This window comes from Salarias fasciatus, chromosome 1 (assembly GCF_902148845.1).
Source record: "Salarias fasciatus chromosome 1, fSalaFa1.1, whole genome shotgun sequence".
NCBI classification, from domain to species: domain Eukaryota; kingdom Metazoa; phylum Chordata; class Actinopteri; order Blenniiformes; family Blenniidae; genus Salarias; species Salarias fasciatus.
Window position 1 is genome coordinate 20968310 of NC_043745.1, and position 14963 is coordinate 20983272.

At 40.8% G+C, this 14963-nt stretch overlaps 2 protein-coding genes across 2 annotated transcripts; both read right to left on the bottom strand.

Moving 5' to 3' along the window:
* Positions 1 to 1231: 1231 nt before the first annotated feature.
* LOC115391257 (putative sodium-coupled neutral amino acid transporter 8) lies at positions 1232 to 5472 on the bottom strand. The gene is made up of 10 exons (XM_030095382.1): positions 5284 to 5472; positions 4157 to 4355; positions 3921 to 4077; positions 3747 to 3851; positions 3601 to 3658; positions 3041 to 3155; positions 2812 to 2959; positions 2458 to 2660; positions 1694 to 1745; positions 1232 to 1334 (listed from the first exon to the last, which is right to left on the bottom strand). The coding sequence occupies exons 1-10, from the start codon at positions 5470 to 5472 to the stop codon at positions 1232 to 1234; spliced, it is 1329 nt and encodes a 442-aa protein (XP_029951242.1).
* Positions 5473 to 9403: 3931 nt separating this feature from the next.
* Positions 9404 to 13544, bottom strand: nrn1lb (neuritin 1-like b). Its single transcript, XM_030094900.1, has 3 exons — positions 13289 to 13544; positions 11390 to 11537; positions 9404 to 9707 (listed from the first exon to the last, which is right to left on the bottom strand). The coding sequence occupies exons 1-3, from the start codon at positions 13341 to 13343 to the stop codon at positions 9404 to 9406; spliced, it is 507 nt and encodes a 168-aa protein (XP_029950760.1). The 5' UTR covers positions 13344 to 13544.
* Positions 13545 to 14963: the final 1419 nt, after the last annotated feature.

Here is a 14963-nt window from a genome sequence, read left to right on the forward strand (position 1 = left end):
TTTTTCAAGGCTGTTTTCCCCTCCTGCATTTAATGGTTTTAGTCATTCGGCCAGCAGGTCGAAGCATAATCCCACAGCCTAACACAAGCAGAGTATCAGAGCATGAGCATTTTCCCATAAGGACATTAATGCTGCACGAGATGAGAAAATCTATTACATAACCACAGCATTGATAAGAAGCAGCCGTATATTCCTACGTGGTTTATTTTTGAACAAAACTCATTTTAATTATGTGCGTTCAGACAGATAAGTGCTGTGTGTGAGCCTCCTGCATTTCAGAGACGTTTGCGTGGCTCATACGTTGAAATTAAGGAGGGCCCTGCAGGCACAGATACAACAGTGCTCAAGTTCTCGATTTACTAGAAGTCATTACTCACTGGTCCGTGTGTGTGTGTGTGTGTGTGTGTGTGTGTGTGTGTGTGTGTGTGTAGTGCGGTGCATCATAACTCCTTTAAGCCTGAAGTCAATAAACAATAAATAGTTATATTTGGCATACCTCAGCCATCAATTTCTGCTCAATGAAAGCTGCAGATTTATATCAGTGCTGTGACTCAGGCAGAGTGGAGGTCAGTGGAAAAGAGGACTGGGTAACGTAGGGAAAAGATAAGAATTATACATTTAAAGGCCACAAAAACATCTCCACGTCTTTATTTCCCTGGTTGATAGGAACATGCATTTCAAGGACAATAAACACAGATGTTTACAATAAAAAAGAATATTTTCCAGCTCAGTTCAGTGAAACGTGCCATTATCATGTCAGAATTATCACTGAGAGCAGAATAACCAAGATAAGTCCCATACTGTCTTATCTGCGGTGGGAATATGCAGTGACACACGTGTGAATGGAAATCTCGTCAATAAATACAGCAGTCCTCAGTGGTGCAATGCTGCCCCCTGGCAGCGTTTAGGAAGTCCAAATGAGGGCATTCTATTGGCCAGAACAGCCACACACACTCAAATAATCATTACTATTTAACCCCATGTAATAAAAAAAAAAATGTGTATCCAAAGATATTTTTGCTAACTTTTTTTTACATGACTTAAAAACAAAAAATCTTGAAATAAATTGCACCAAACATTACTTTCTGATATCATAAATATACATATATATTTTTTTTTTAAACTGAGTTCTCCTTGGAAAAAAAAGCCTGTACAAATGGGTTGTGCAAAGCAGAGGAGCATCACAGGGAAGCAGCAGCTGCTGGTCGTGATGCTCTTGAGGATATTTATCTCAGATTTTGTCGAAAATCTCCATCACAGCGATGGTGGTGCTCTGCCCGAAGATGAAGGCTCCGACCACAATAGTTACGACCCCCCAAACGGTTAAAACGGCCCTGAAACAAACAAAGTCAGCGAATCAGGAGACGCGGACATGCAGGTGAGTTCCAACAGCAGGGAGAGCAAAAGGAGGCATTTAAAAAAGTTTGTGACTGAGTATGAAAAGTGAAACGAAAAAGGTTGGGGAAATTAGAATGTGTCATATATCTGTGTTTGCAGTTGGAGAAATTGCTCTTTAATTGATTTAAAAGTATCAAGAACGTTGACATTTTAAATATTATATATTCATTGCATCAGAAAGTAAGATTACCTCGAAAAAATTTTAATTTTGCACATTGTTACTGTTGTCTGATGAGATAAAAACAGCAGCCCTTTAAAAAATTTATTCATTCACTAAACAGTGATATTTACTCACTTGACTCTTGCAGGGACATTTTCAGTCTGCATAGTGAACACTAAGCAAAGACCTGTAACACAGAAACACAGCAAAGAGTCAGAATTATCATGAAGACCAGGTACTTCTCCAAATTAGATTCATTTAATGAGCATTTTACAATATTATCTCCATTTAGTGATAATTAACTGAAATTATAATTTATATATGACAGTGATACTATCAGGGGAAAAGACACTGAATGACAGATTTTTTTCCTTCTATTTGACAGGAGAAATTAATTTACGATCAAGCTGGTATGTGAATGGAATCATTATTTGCTGCAGCTGCTGAGCAAGTCAGAATGCTGAATATGCCTAAAAAGTCAATTTACATAAAATCTACTTTCATGTAAATAGGATTAAAAGTTTTCCAAACAACCAAAAGCTCAAATTAAAGTTACTCTTGCAGTGCAAACGAGTCTTGTCTGTCGGTCTATGAGAGAAGAACACTGTTGCTGAGATGCTGTTTGGATCACAGCAAGCTACAGCTGCAAAACAGAGGCTACTAAGACTTCAATAACAGCCTTCTGAAAATGATCAGTTTCATTTTTACTGGTTGATCTGTCCGTCTCTGGCATTAATTCACATTTGCTGTAGGTATGCAGATCCTGCTGAAACAGTTTCCATCATAAACATTCATCATGAGGAAGATTTACAGCTACCGATACAAAAAACCTGCTGCAATGATGATATTTACTCTATGACATCTTTTAGCCTGACAGCGACTCCTCCACACGTTCGTACCAGGAAAGATGAAGATGAAGAAGGCACTGATTCCACCAATGACGCTGATGACGTCGCCCATGTCAGGGACGAACATGGCGATGAGAAGAGTGAGGGTGATCCAGAGCACGGTAAGGACCACCCTGCAGCGGCTCTCAAACGAGTGAGTGACGATGCCCCGCCGCCGCCTCTGGACCCGTAACATCAGGTTGAGGACGACAGATCTGTTCAACACAAGATGAGCAAGGGTGGGTGTCCCACTTCAGCCTGGCCAGAAAGAAAGCTGCTGAAAGTCGTATGAATATTACATAGTTTGAACACTCAACATCCAAAACTTTCCACTTATACAAACAATTCCATCTTAAGGATTCTTACCTCCCCAGAAGAAGAATAATAGGATAGATGGTAACGATTGATATTCCAAAAAGTAATCTGGAGATGATCATGACCACATCATTTCCAGGATATGACATCAAAATATCTGATGCGACGGCTCGTCCAAACGTCATGAAGCCGTACACACCTGAAGAGACAGAGAGACATGTGACGTCCTCCTGTGACTGCAGAGTCTCAGCAGAGGCAGCAGCCTGAGCAGGGGACTCACCGGTCAGAGTGTAGATGAGCAAACAGAAAAACATGGAGAGCACGGAGATGACCACCCAGTGGAACAGCTTCTGGTTCTCCATGCTGCTGTAGATCGCTATGCAAGCTTCATGACACTGAAAAAAAACACACACACAGACACTCAATAATCACAATTAAAGAGTTTTTAATCCACCTTTGGAAGAGAAAAATGGCAAAAGGAAAGCAGCAAATAGCTGTAATGCATATTTAGGACTGTGAAGACTTCACTGATACTGCAGATGCAAATATGAGGCAAGATGGAAAAACTCCTGTTTAAATCCAGGTTTGAACTGAAAGGCAGACGCAGACAGAACTCTCTGTTTCTGGAAAGCTCTCTGAATTGTCTTTGATTGTGGATACCTTTGCCTAAATGTCTACTAATTATCTGCATTTATATACAGAAATTTTTGCGCAACAGTGGTTGCAAATGACAGAAAGAGTATTAAACCCTGGGTTTCACATTTTCAGTTTCATTTGTAGTGGCTGATAAAGGGCTACATGTCTATGGTTCTTCTTGTTAAGTGGTTCAAATGATCCTACCTGGAAGCCAAAGCAAATAGTTGGAACAACGCTGAACATCGACGCCCATGAACTCACGCTGAAACACACACGGGCACAAGTTGGCACATTTATATGATGAAATAGAACCTGGAGTCACTGAGAAAGAAAGAAAGCCCGCCACTGACCCTTGGCTGTGCTCCGGGGTTATTATGGCTGTGTGGCTATCCATCAGGTAATATTTGATGATGACTGCCACACACAGATACGTAGCAGCCAGCGTCCCCAACACACTGACATGAAGAGAGATCCATGAACTCGTGTTCTCGCTCACTGATGACCTGCTGTGTATTTCTGCGTACCTCGTGTATTTCTGGATGCCGATTTCTTTGGGGATGGACAGTGGCAGGATGATGATGAGGCACATGATGAAGAGGGCAAACCGCTGGTCGGTGTACCAGTAATACGGCATGTCTCCCTCGCTGGAACCCGTCACGGCCTCATATAAAGAAATGCACACTGGAAACATAGAAACAGAAGGCAGTTTAAAATATTTCTCACAGCGAGAAGCAGGACTGGAGGATAAATATGTGCTCACGTTTCTCCAGCTGGTCCTGAATCACCACCAGGAAGGCCACACTAATCATGAAGAGGTTGAAGCAGAAGCAAACTTCACAGAGCTGGCCCACGGCTCGGCCACACACCTCTCGGACCACGTCCTGGTAGGTTTTCTGCCTGCTGACCGATGACGCATAGCCCAGGATGACCAGGCCGCTGATGAGGAAAACCAGAGACACCTGGAAGAGTAGGATTAAAAACTCTACATTTTCCAAACACAAGCTTGCTGCTGTAGACCGTCTTTGCCCTCAAATGGTGTTCAACCAAAAGTTTAGTCAACTGTCTTTTCATGTTGATTATCAAGCTCAGACTGAGCTCCAGGAGAATGCTGTCGCTGCATATCAGCACCTGAATGCAACTCAGCACATTGCAAAATATATTAACTGTACTGTGACAAAGACTGCGTATTTTGTATTTTTAGTGGGAGTTATGCATTAGTCTGATCACAGTGAAATGTATATTTACTACATATGAGTCCACAATGAGTCCATCAAGCATGTGACAAGTCGCAATCTGAACATCCCTCAGGACGAGTTCTTCGAAAGCTCACAGTCATCTGTCTGTGACACACACAAACACATGTCTGGACAGTCAGATGCAGGGCGGAGAAAGTTCAGGTCTTCACCCAAACTGGGAGCTTCATTAGAGCACACCTGTGAAAAGTGGGCACCTCTTTCACATAGAGGGGCGAGACAGGAACGCTAACGTCTAGGTACAGTGGATAGATGTACTTTAACCATGCCAGTTTGTTGCAGTAGAAGAATACAATATAATAGAAAATATATCATGGTTACAGGGGGGGAAAATGAAAAATGAATAAAAATAGACTGTAAATAGTGTGTAAAGAAGAGGAATGAAAATTAAACAAAACTTAATATTTAAAAGAATGTACATATAATTACATTTTTTCAACATAGAATGTGTGTGAGTATTATTCTACAAGCTGTAGGAAACAGCCAAAAATAATCCTGCGAGCCAGATTAGCATCAGATGCATGAGAGTCACATTTTCAGAAAGGATGATGCTGTCCGTGACTCGGCTCAGTGTTCGCATCATTTACTGTAGCGTTGCTGTAGAGAAGCACCTCAGCGCCTTTTTAGGACTCACCAGCTCCACGCTGACGGCGGTGGTCACTCCACCTGCCTTCTCAAAGGCCCATGGGAAGTTCAGGAGTCCAGCTCCCAGCGCAGACTTCAGCATGATGAAGACCGCCCCGAAGGAGCCGAGCCGCGGGGGGTCTGCGTGGGACGCGGACCGGGCCAGCAGGCTGATGCTCTCCCGGGCCAGTTCTTCCATGATCCCAGACCAGTCTCCTTCTGCTCGCCCGTCGAGGGCTTATCAAGGCCGCTTTTATGAAGAAAGTACCAGGAAACTACCACTACTGTGTCCAGGCGTTCAGTGACGTCCGTCTCCTTTCAGATGAAATCGAGTGAATGGTGGACCGTGAGACTATATAGACCTTCCTCACGTGGTCGCACGACCACCGTGGTCTAATTGGACTTCTGAGCATTAAGCATTTCTCTCTGAGGTGACACATTACACACTGAAGTGAGTTTGTTTGCTCCTGCACCCGCCTCTTATATGCCGTCTGTGATTTATTCAGTGTACCAGACCTCCAGAACACAGAGTAGGTTCACTTAATGAAATCTCACTATGTAAATTACTTGAAAATTAACATGAGTAAACCTTCAGTTTTAGAATCACTTTAAGATATTCCTCATTTCCCTATTAAAAAAAAGAAAGTACAACTGTTTAATATTGGTTTTAATACTGTTTAAATCACACTACACCACCTCCAACTTAAGTATCAGCCAACCTTCAAGTTCTGCTCATTGAAGTACAACATACAGTTTTTTACTCCTTATATTCAGAAAACAAGATCGCCTTATGTTTTTTGAGTGAAATTTAAAAGAATTAGTCTCATGACACGTAGGTTTGGATGACTGATTTTACCCAATTCCTAAAATCCAGTCGACCCCAATTCAATTAGTGGTTTAGACCCGGGGTGTGAAACTCATGATAGTTCAGGGGTCAAGTGCAACACACCTTGTTCTCAGTGGGACCACAAGAGCAGAATGACAGCATTTCTTTGAATTCTGACCTTACAAAACCAATTATGAATACTTGTCATATCACGGTTTTTCTCTGGAATTCTGGAGTTTTATTTATATATCCACACACTGGTTGTCTTTGGCTAATTTATGAGATTTTATGGTTTAAAGTTTGCTCTATAGGGTTTGTCTATCAGTTTATCTGACCTATGTTTTTGCGATACAGTTGAGGTTCATTTTTTTTAGAAGAATCATTGTTGGAAAGATTAACCTCTTCCTCATGATTTCTTTTGGAAAGTTTCAGGTGAAAATCCTTTGTTGATCATCCCTCCTGATCACAGGATTGTTGATCGTTCCTGCTGCTGTAAAGCGTCCCTTCGCCTCGCCAATGGCGCCGCCACGGGAGTCTCAGCCCACGCATTCACACTGGGAAACAAGATCCTCACCTACACTTCGCAAACAACATTTTGTAGTGCATCATGATTTCAACATCATAAATTCAACTATTTTATAGCAATAGTTTTGCTTTACGTTTCATATTTATATAATGTGCTGCAGACAGAATAACATATGAAGAGCTGACGTGCAGCGCAGCCCATGATCTTATGGCCTTTAAATTCCATTGAATTAAAACCCTGGCCATATGAATCAGAAAGTGCAATTGTCTGCACATGGATTTCATAATCCCTGCCATCTTTTATGCTACACACCATCTGCTGTGGGGCATCACTAAAACCCCATGTATGTTGCTCCACATCACTCTTACTTCGTAGGAAGCGAGGGATCTCTGCTGCAACCAATGAAAACCTCTTGTACCTTTGCATTTTAACGGCTGGATGCAGAACTTGAGCGCTGTGGGACTCCTCACAATGAGTTTACGTTTAATGATGGTGCAGATTTTCTCCAGCAGCAGAATGGAGGACAAAGAGAGATTATGGCGAGCAGCAGGGACATCGGGACGTCCTGGGAACAGTTCAGACTTAGCAGCTGATCCTGCAGCCGTGGACAGTTTTCAGAAACACGAAATGGTTTCACTTTAAGAAAAGGACACCGAAAAAAATTGTGATTGTGATTTCATTTTTTAAAATGATACTCATGAATACCTGTAAACCTAAAACAAGGTGATATCCTTGAAGACATTGTTTTTCATAATACTATCAAGAATTAATTTAATTAATTAATATCAATTTAAAAAAAAGAAATGTAGCTTTCTCCTCACATGGTTTTGACAATCATCTGACTGTCTTTAAGAGATGCTTTAGAGGCATTTTGTGTTTATAATATGTCTTTATAAGTTTTAAAATATGCATCATTTTAATTTTGACGGTTTTCACTGATTTATTAGTAAATTCTTTGATCCTGTGTTTTCTTTGTATGGTTTGTGTGCAGTTGTCAGTCATTGCCTGAACCATGATTTTTCAACTCAGTGGGTTTATTTTTACATAAAACAAATGTTAAAAGATGTCCTGGATCAACCGAGCTTTAATTTAACTATTTTCTAACTTTAGTATTGTTGCACATACAGATTGTTCAATTTTCAAGATACAATAACTTTTCTGTCTTTAGGTTTCTAATGCAAAAGTCAACTCAATTTAATGAAATCAGTCCGACGACAAAGCCAGACACTCTTTGATATTCAGTGCATCGGATTCCAGAAGGAAGCGGGAGCCAGAATCCCACGCCGTGATAAATCCAGCCCAAATCAGCTTTGTATTCCTAAAGCTATGAAACAGAACTTTAGTTGATCTCTCAGTGTAAATTGTGAATTTTTGATATGAAGCAGGTTTCTCATCAGTACCTTATTTTAAATTCCAGCACGCAGCAGTGAGGAAGTTTTCACCTCTGGACCTCACTTGTTGCACCTGTTCACATCGTGTTTGATAGAGCTTTAACAAGCCATCTTTCCCCCACTAAGTCTGTGTTCAAGGCTGGCGGGGTGCAACCTGCCACACTGTGGATGAATAAAGACCGACCAGATTAATCTACTCGATTCTGCTGTTATGAAACAGCTTAAGAGTATTAAGATTACACACAGACACACGCATAGATACACATACAAACACCTACACACACACAGAGACAAATTCTAGCAGAAAAAGAAAAACATGATGTCAGTGAGGTTTGTTGTTGATACTGTATTAACTTTGCATTACACATGTAGACATGCTTTTAACTGAAGTAGTTCATTGGGTGGGAAACAAAAAAAAATGCATGTGCGTTCTGAGATGCTGACAGAACGAAATAACAAGGCATAACTACAAAATACCACAGTATACACACTGGTCATGGGAAACACCAGTGACAAGTTGCGGTGTCTTTAACATCAGAGCTCATTCAGTACAAAAGAAGAGATCTACAACATGAAATAATCTCACATCAACAGTTAGTGGACAAGGATGAAAACTTCCCATTTTCTCGTTGCACTGCTGACTGTATTCCATTCAGTATAATTCAAAATATGTAAATTATAATCATAAAAAAGTCACTTTATATAAACCCGACCAGTGAATGCAGCCACATGAAAAGACTCTACTTTACACAAACGAAATGAACCGCTCGTCAGAGAGTCCCTCCACACAGAGATCGGCTTTCCTGGTAAACGCAATCAAAAACAGAATTAAACCTTCCACACAAAAACGCCGCTGTGCGCCCAGTAATAATACCCTCCAGTAGATCACACCTGATTGGATCACAAGCATATCTGGACACCTGGTGTTACAGCACCGCTTAAAATCTCCCTTTGTCCTAAAATCTGGTGGCATTACCAATGTCCTGCAGATCTGTTTTAAAAAACAGCTTCAGGAAAAAAAAAATAGTTGGTAACTGATGTGTTTGTGGCTCCAGTCTTTAACCCATGCAGTCAGTTATGTTATGTGAATTTAATCACAATTGATTTATTCACAACGTCACTGTTGAGCACTACTGAGCAGCCAATAGTGTCCTTAAATTTTGTTTTCTTACTAGTTTGAAACCACCTTTCTGCTAGCAAGGCCTTAAAAGAGCTTAACAAATAATGATTTAATTCCTCAGTGTGTGCAACACTGTGTCCAGTTATATAATGCTGAATCAAATCTGATCCACTCACTTTCAGGATCATTATGACTTGCATACAGTGTGTGCCCATGTGCCTGGGCTGCACGGAGAGCAGGACTCTGACGGCCATTTAAAGAGACCAGCTAACTCCTGAGCAGCACCAGCAGCAGGCTGAACACAGGAAGCAGCACTGTGGCAAAGGTGGGCCTTTCCTTGTGTGTTCGGCCTTTCAGAGTCTCCTGGTTGGTTTGGTCTGAGGTGGGAGGACTGGGAGGAACAGGCACGGTGCTGGGGGGGAGCGTGGTGCGACTGGCACACATGTCGTAGAGATTTCCAGAGAACTGCGCCTTCCTGGACTCTTGTCGCAAAGACTCCCAGACAGCTGCTGCTTCCCCGGGACAGCCGGCCAGAGCCGAGTTGGCACAGACGTGGAACGCATTCCAGGACCTTCAGGGAACCGGGACAAGACGAGACGTCAGAGTCAAATACAGATACGCTGCAACTGCTGTGCACCATATATGCATATAACAGCATGTGGACCAAAACTGTTATTTATTGAAAGAATTAAAACTAAGAGCTGAACCATGAGGTTTGCTCTATTCTGCTCTCTATGAATATACTTTCTATTCCCAAGTTGTAAGCTTTAAAGCGCTGCAAGCAGTTTGTAAAAGTCACCCCAGAAGCAAGAACGATGTAGACTGGAAAAGTAAAGCCAGCCTCTTCTAAATAAATGTAGTGTGGTGATATTTCATGCATATTGTGTCTAATCATTTTTAGTTGAGTCATAATTTTCAGTTCCAGTCAGCAACAGTCAAAAGAACTACAGAGGCTCACTGCTGAAGTCGGATGTACACTTTTACAGTAGCAGCTCAACTTGCTCTTCTCACCTGAGTATAAAAAAAAAGCTGAGAGCTCCATCAGGTTAACATGTATCTCAGGATCCAGTCACATCACTTACTGTTGTGTTTACTGGTGCAACAAAGCATCACACAAGCCTCTCGCTTTAGCTGTTTGTGGATTTTTCTGTGTTGTACACTGTGTGCTGCTGGACACCTGAATTTCAGAATCTAGGAATTAATAAAGTACTTTAAAGTATAAGCTAAGTTACTGGTTATTTAAGTCAGGGATGTCAATTTTTTTCCCTTCATTGGCCACATTCAGCTCAGACTAATTTGAAATGGTTCAGAGCTTTAAATCAAGACCACAGTAACCTATAATGACCAACAATCCCAAAGTTTTCCAAAAGTGTCACGAGGTACAATTGTTGCATTTATTTGAATTTAGTAAATCAGTGCACAATTCCTCATTATCATGTTTCTCTTCAGACAGATGTTAAAAGTTTGTCACTTCTCAAAGCCTCGGATCTCTTCAGCTGTCCACATACTGTAGCTTTGACACCAGTAGTAGCTTGAAGACAACAGTTTAGTTATGATGTACTGTTTCATCACTGCACCTCACTTGGCTGCATTGCTGCAATCTGGTGTTCAGTTCTGAGTCATTGTGCGGGCTTGATTGTTCCCTACATGTTCTACACCTCTGGTTTAGGTTATATTCTGTGTTAATGTGACTATGATTGTGTTAATGGTGAAATCATTTAGAGAAAACAGCTCCAACAGTAAAAATGCTGAAGCTCCTCTGGCACAGAGGCCAGGACAAGAGGAGGATGTTCTGTGAAATGTGGGGAAAGAGGATCATTTCAGTGAAATCTGGCCTGTAAAATCTGGATATGATGGTAGAAATTTTGCTAAAAGCTTCATATCAAAATTAATGATCATTAATAGCTACATTAATGTAATTATTAAATAGTGCAATGCAGGTATGAACATGACGAGGCAACAAGCACAAACATGACTTGAGTCCATCTTGACAGGAAGTAAAATGTGTGTCCAAATTTCATTTCTCTAAACTTTAGAGAAATGACATTTGGACATTTAGAGTCTAAAGCAAGTAACCTCAAAATGCTACTGCATGAAAAATGTGTGAATCACTAAAGCCAGTATGATTCACCTGCACAACATGTACGTCAGTTCATCGACCAGTGATATTTCAGTATGAACCAAAATGTCACATTCATAACAACAAGCAGCTTTGCAGACAACAGTATCAATATGTAAATCACACATACACACCTGCAGATTGCATCAATGTCCTGCGTATTCTGGTCTTTTTGTGTTTCTACCAAACTGTCCCCGAGTGTGAGTAAACACTGAGCAAAGCTCTTGTAGATTGAGCCACATGAAACAGGAATCGCAGCCCCGAAACACAACGGAAACAAGCCTGTGGTGGAGAGGGAAAAAAAGAACAAATGTATTTGCTGAGATCATTTTATCAAAACTAATATTAACAAATGAATCAGTACATGAGAGAAGGAAAAAATTAGAAGTACAGATAAAAGAGATAAAATCGCTGCATTCCTTTAGTTGGAGGATTTCATTTTGTTGAGTGAAACACTATGTTTGTGTATTTTTAGACATGATCCATCAAGTGCTTAGAAGGATCAAACAAATACAGAAATATGTTGTGTTCCATTCATCTGGAGGGATTATAAAGCCTCAAAGCCAAATTCAGTGTTGAACCGCGAAACCATACAAGCTGTTAGTGCATTGATCAGCTCAGCATTTTGCTGAGGTTGGTCTCACTTTTTTCAGAATCCTTTTCAAATATTCAAAAGCCGACACAGATCGGACATCTGATAACATCTGACTTCTAGAGTTTTTTTTTCCCCAATTTGTTTTGTCATTGAAAATGTTTAGCGATTCGAGCGTTAACCTGCACAGGCTGGTTTGTAAACTCATAGGTGTTAGTTAATCAACTCACTCCATCAACATAGCTGCTCAAACCGTTGTCTGTCTTCTAATGTAAAGCTTTAAAGCTGATTTTAGGAGCAGGCTTGAGCAGATTTGTTCTCATCTGCGTGCGGTCAGGCACTGATAAAGACTCCACTCGAGTGTGTCCCTTGTTTTTTGGATGGTGTTGAGCTCAATCCAGTCAGCTATTTATTTATTTACGATCCACACCAAAAGTAATCCCCTCTCTGCATATGATTTTAAGAGAGGAACTTTTTGATGAGTCACTTTTAACTGGCTCTGTTGGTTTGACTCTGTTCTGTGAGATAAACCACCCCGCTTGATTTGTGCTATAATTTAGCACCACTGTTCCGATCAGACTGTTGTCATATGGCGAGAAGCAGACAACTCCAAATGTATCGCTGAATGCTGTCGGATGAAAACTTTGGTCAGTCTGAATTGCTGAGCAAAGTCAAAAACATGAACACTTCTGAAGAGGAAGATTTCTTCTACATGCTTCTGTCCACAGAATACTGCCGAGGGTGAACTTTGCAACTCCAACCACAACTCCTAGTGTGAATAAACTGCCATAAAATAACCTTAGAGATCACCTGACACACTTACACAGAAGATTCATTTAAATATCACAAATCTGCACCTGATGTTGTTTCATGAATTAATTCTCTTTTTCTTTTAATTATCATTTGGTCAGATGGATTTAATTATGCAGAACTACATTATGCCAAAGACGTTTGTTTGTTTTCAGCATGTTGTATTGCAACCTAGAAAATGATCAATGTAAAGTTGTTTATATGCTTTTTTTCACAGGCTGCTCCTTTTTTTCCAGGTACTCAAAGAAAGGGAAAAGAAAATGTTACAAAGTCAGAGATAGTTGAAATCCATCATAGCCAACAGAGATCAACACACAGAGAATCAGTCCATGCAGGAACCAGGAGCCTTTCATTAAGGTGAGTGCATTTGTTAAACCGTTCTCTACCTAATTTCAGAATGACCTGATTGGAGTAAGTTTTATCAGTCATTTGACGTTGGGCCTTTTCCAACAAGCCTACATTTTTCTTATCAATATGAAAATCACCTGACCACAGTTTTAAAGAAGAGACTTCTGTGCAAAAGAGAAACTATCAAACCACAAACTGAACTCCTCACAAAATCCTTCACATCCACAGAAACATTAATACAACAGACTGAAACTTCACCTCCAAAGTAAAGAAACAAGCTTACTTAAGCAGACAGCGGCGGGCAGCAGCACGGTCACAGTGCCTGGACCAGACCTCATGGTTGGGCTCAGCAGAGTCCCGTGAAGCTGAGTGTCTCCTCTGTGATCTGAGGCTCCCGCTGGGTGTAAATCCAGTGAGTGGGAAGTTTCTGCTTCAAAGTGTGGTGTTTTCTCCCGTCCGCCGGGAATTCATCAGACTGCACAAATTTACTAAAGCACAGCAGAGGCACAGCACAGCCCAGCTGGATTAACAGTGACAGGGACGGATGCATCGCAGGGAGTAAGAGGATGCTGCGTGTGTGCGTGTGTGTGTGTGTGTGTGTGTGTGTGTGTGTGTGTGTGTGTGTGTGTGTGTGTGTGTGTGTTGCTGCAAACCAATGACAGTATCACTGGATTAGAGCGTTCTCATTTCCGGTCTTCAGTATTTAGAACATTTATTTGAAACACAGATTGTATACTGTATAATGGTGATTGTTCTCTAAATGAACGCAGCCTCTCACACACCTGCTTTGAGCAGAAATCTACTTTTACTATCGTAAAAAAAAAATAACTTCATTTTTAACCATGGTTGTGGAAGCAAATATTGTCATGAGGACTTTTTTTTTTTTTCTAATTTGGACAGATGGAGGACGTCCCAGTGGGGATAAAACAATCACCTGGGAATCCGACGCAACGCGGCCTTTGAGAAAATCAGAAAGTCATGTGAGAATTCATCCAGCTATGTGGGTCATGAAGGACCAGTGTGTATCGTGTTAGCAAAAAAATAAAAAAATAAAAAAATCCCAATCACATGAGACAATTGAAAGCAACAGAACTGTTTAAAGATGGAGGATGGTAAATCAGCCATTTTAGTTTTTAGCCTTTCTTACTTTATCATCTATCTTACGTTCCCCTTCTCTCCCCCAGCCCTCAAATCCCCTGCTATGCCTCCCAGATGGCTCACTCTGTGCATTAGTGTAAGTCCTGCTTCACATCTGTATGCTGACATGAGAATGGGGAACCTGTTGTTAATCTGTAGTTTAAACCAACCGTTAACTGCAAAGCAATCTGTGTCTGATGCTGCATTCATATTTAGGGATACCCCATGAGCAAATTTATCCAAGGCAACATGTAAACATATCACCTGAGAAAAGACATTATTTCTTTCATTGTAATAGTGAAAATGAGCTCACTATAGGTCATTCTAAATATGAGGTGCTTGTGACTAACATTTCTATCACACAACATTTTGAGGGATTTGTTCTGTTCGGAATCACACATTTTTAAGCTAAACTAAAATACCACAGGAAGTGTAATGATGTAACGAAGACCAAAATTTAGCTTACTGCAAAATCATAAGTGTAGCTAAAACTGTTCATGTAGAAAGATATCTGCATCTGGTTGCAGAAGATAGGTTGTGGTTTTATTGCTTCTGAATTACAAGAACTGTTAAAAATAATATATTATGACAAACATTTGAAAGTCAAACATCCAACAATTTATGCAGTCATTGTCTTCTGAATGAACATCTCTGGAGGTCTGAAGAAAGCAATGCACAAGTCTTCTCCTCCAGCCTGATGGAGCTTGAGAGGTGCTGCGAAGACAAGTGGGTGAAACGGCAAAAACATGATGAAGCAACTATTGACAAAGGTGCATCAAGTTAGTACTGATAGAGCAAAGGCTGTGAATACTTGTGTGCAT

Excerpts from the sequence above, each read along its gene's own strand:
- LOC115391257 (XM_030095382.1), bottom strand. The coding sequence starts at position 5,472 with ATGGAAGAACTGGCCCGGGAGAGCATCAGCCTGCTGGCCCGGTCCGCG. Across the intron at positions 3,852-3,920 it reads GGCATCCAGAAATACACGAG|TGTGTTGGGGACGCTGGCTG; the intron begins GTACGCAGAAAT and ends TCTTCATGTCAG. Across the intron at positions 1,335-1,693 it reads AATGTCCCTGCAAGAGTCAA|GGCCGTTTTAACCGTTTGGG; the intron begins GTGAGTAAATAT and ends TGTTTGTTTCAG.
- nrn1lb (XM_030094900.1), bottom strand. The coding sequence starts at position 13,343 with ATGAGGTCTGGTCCAGGCACTGTGACCGTGCTGCTGCCCGCCGCTGTC. Across the intron at positions 11,538-13,288 it reads GCCCGCCGCTGTCTGCTTAA|GCTTGTTTCCGTTGTGTTTC; the intron begins GTAAGCTTGTTT and ends TCTCCACCACAG. Across the intron at positions 9,708-11,389 it reads GACATTGATGCAATCTGCAG|GTCCTGGAATGCGTTCCACG; the intron begins GTGTGTATGTGT and ends GGTTCCCTGAAG.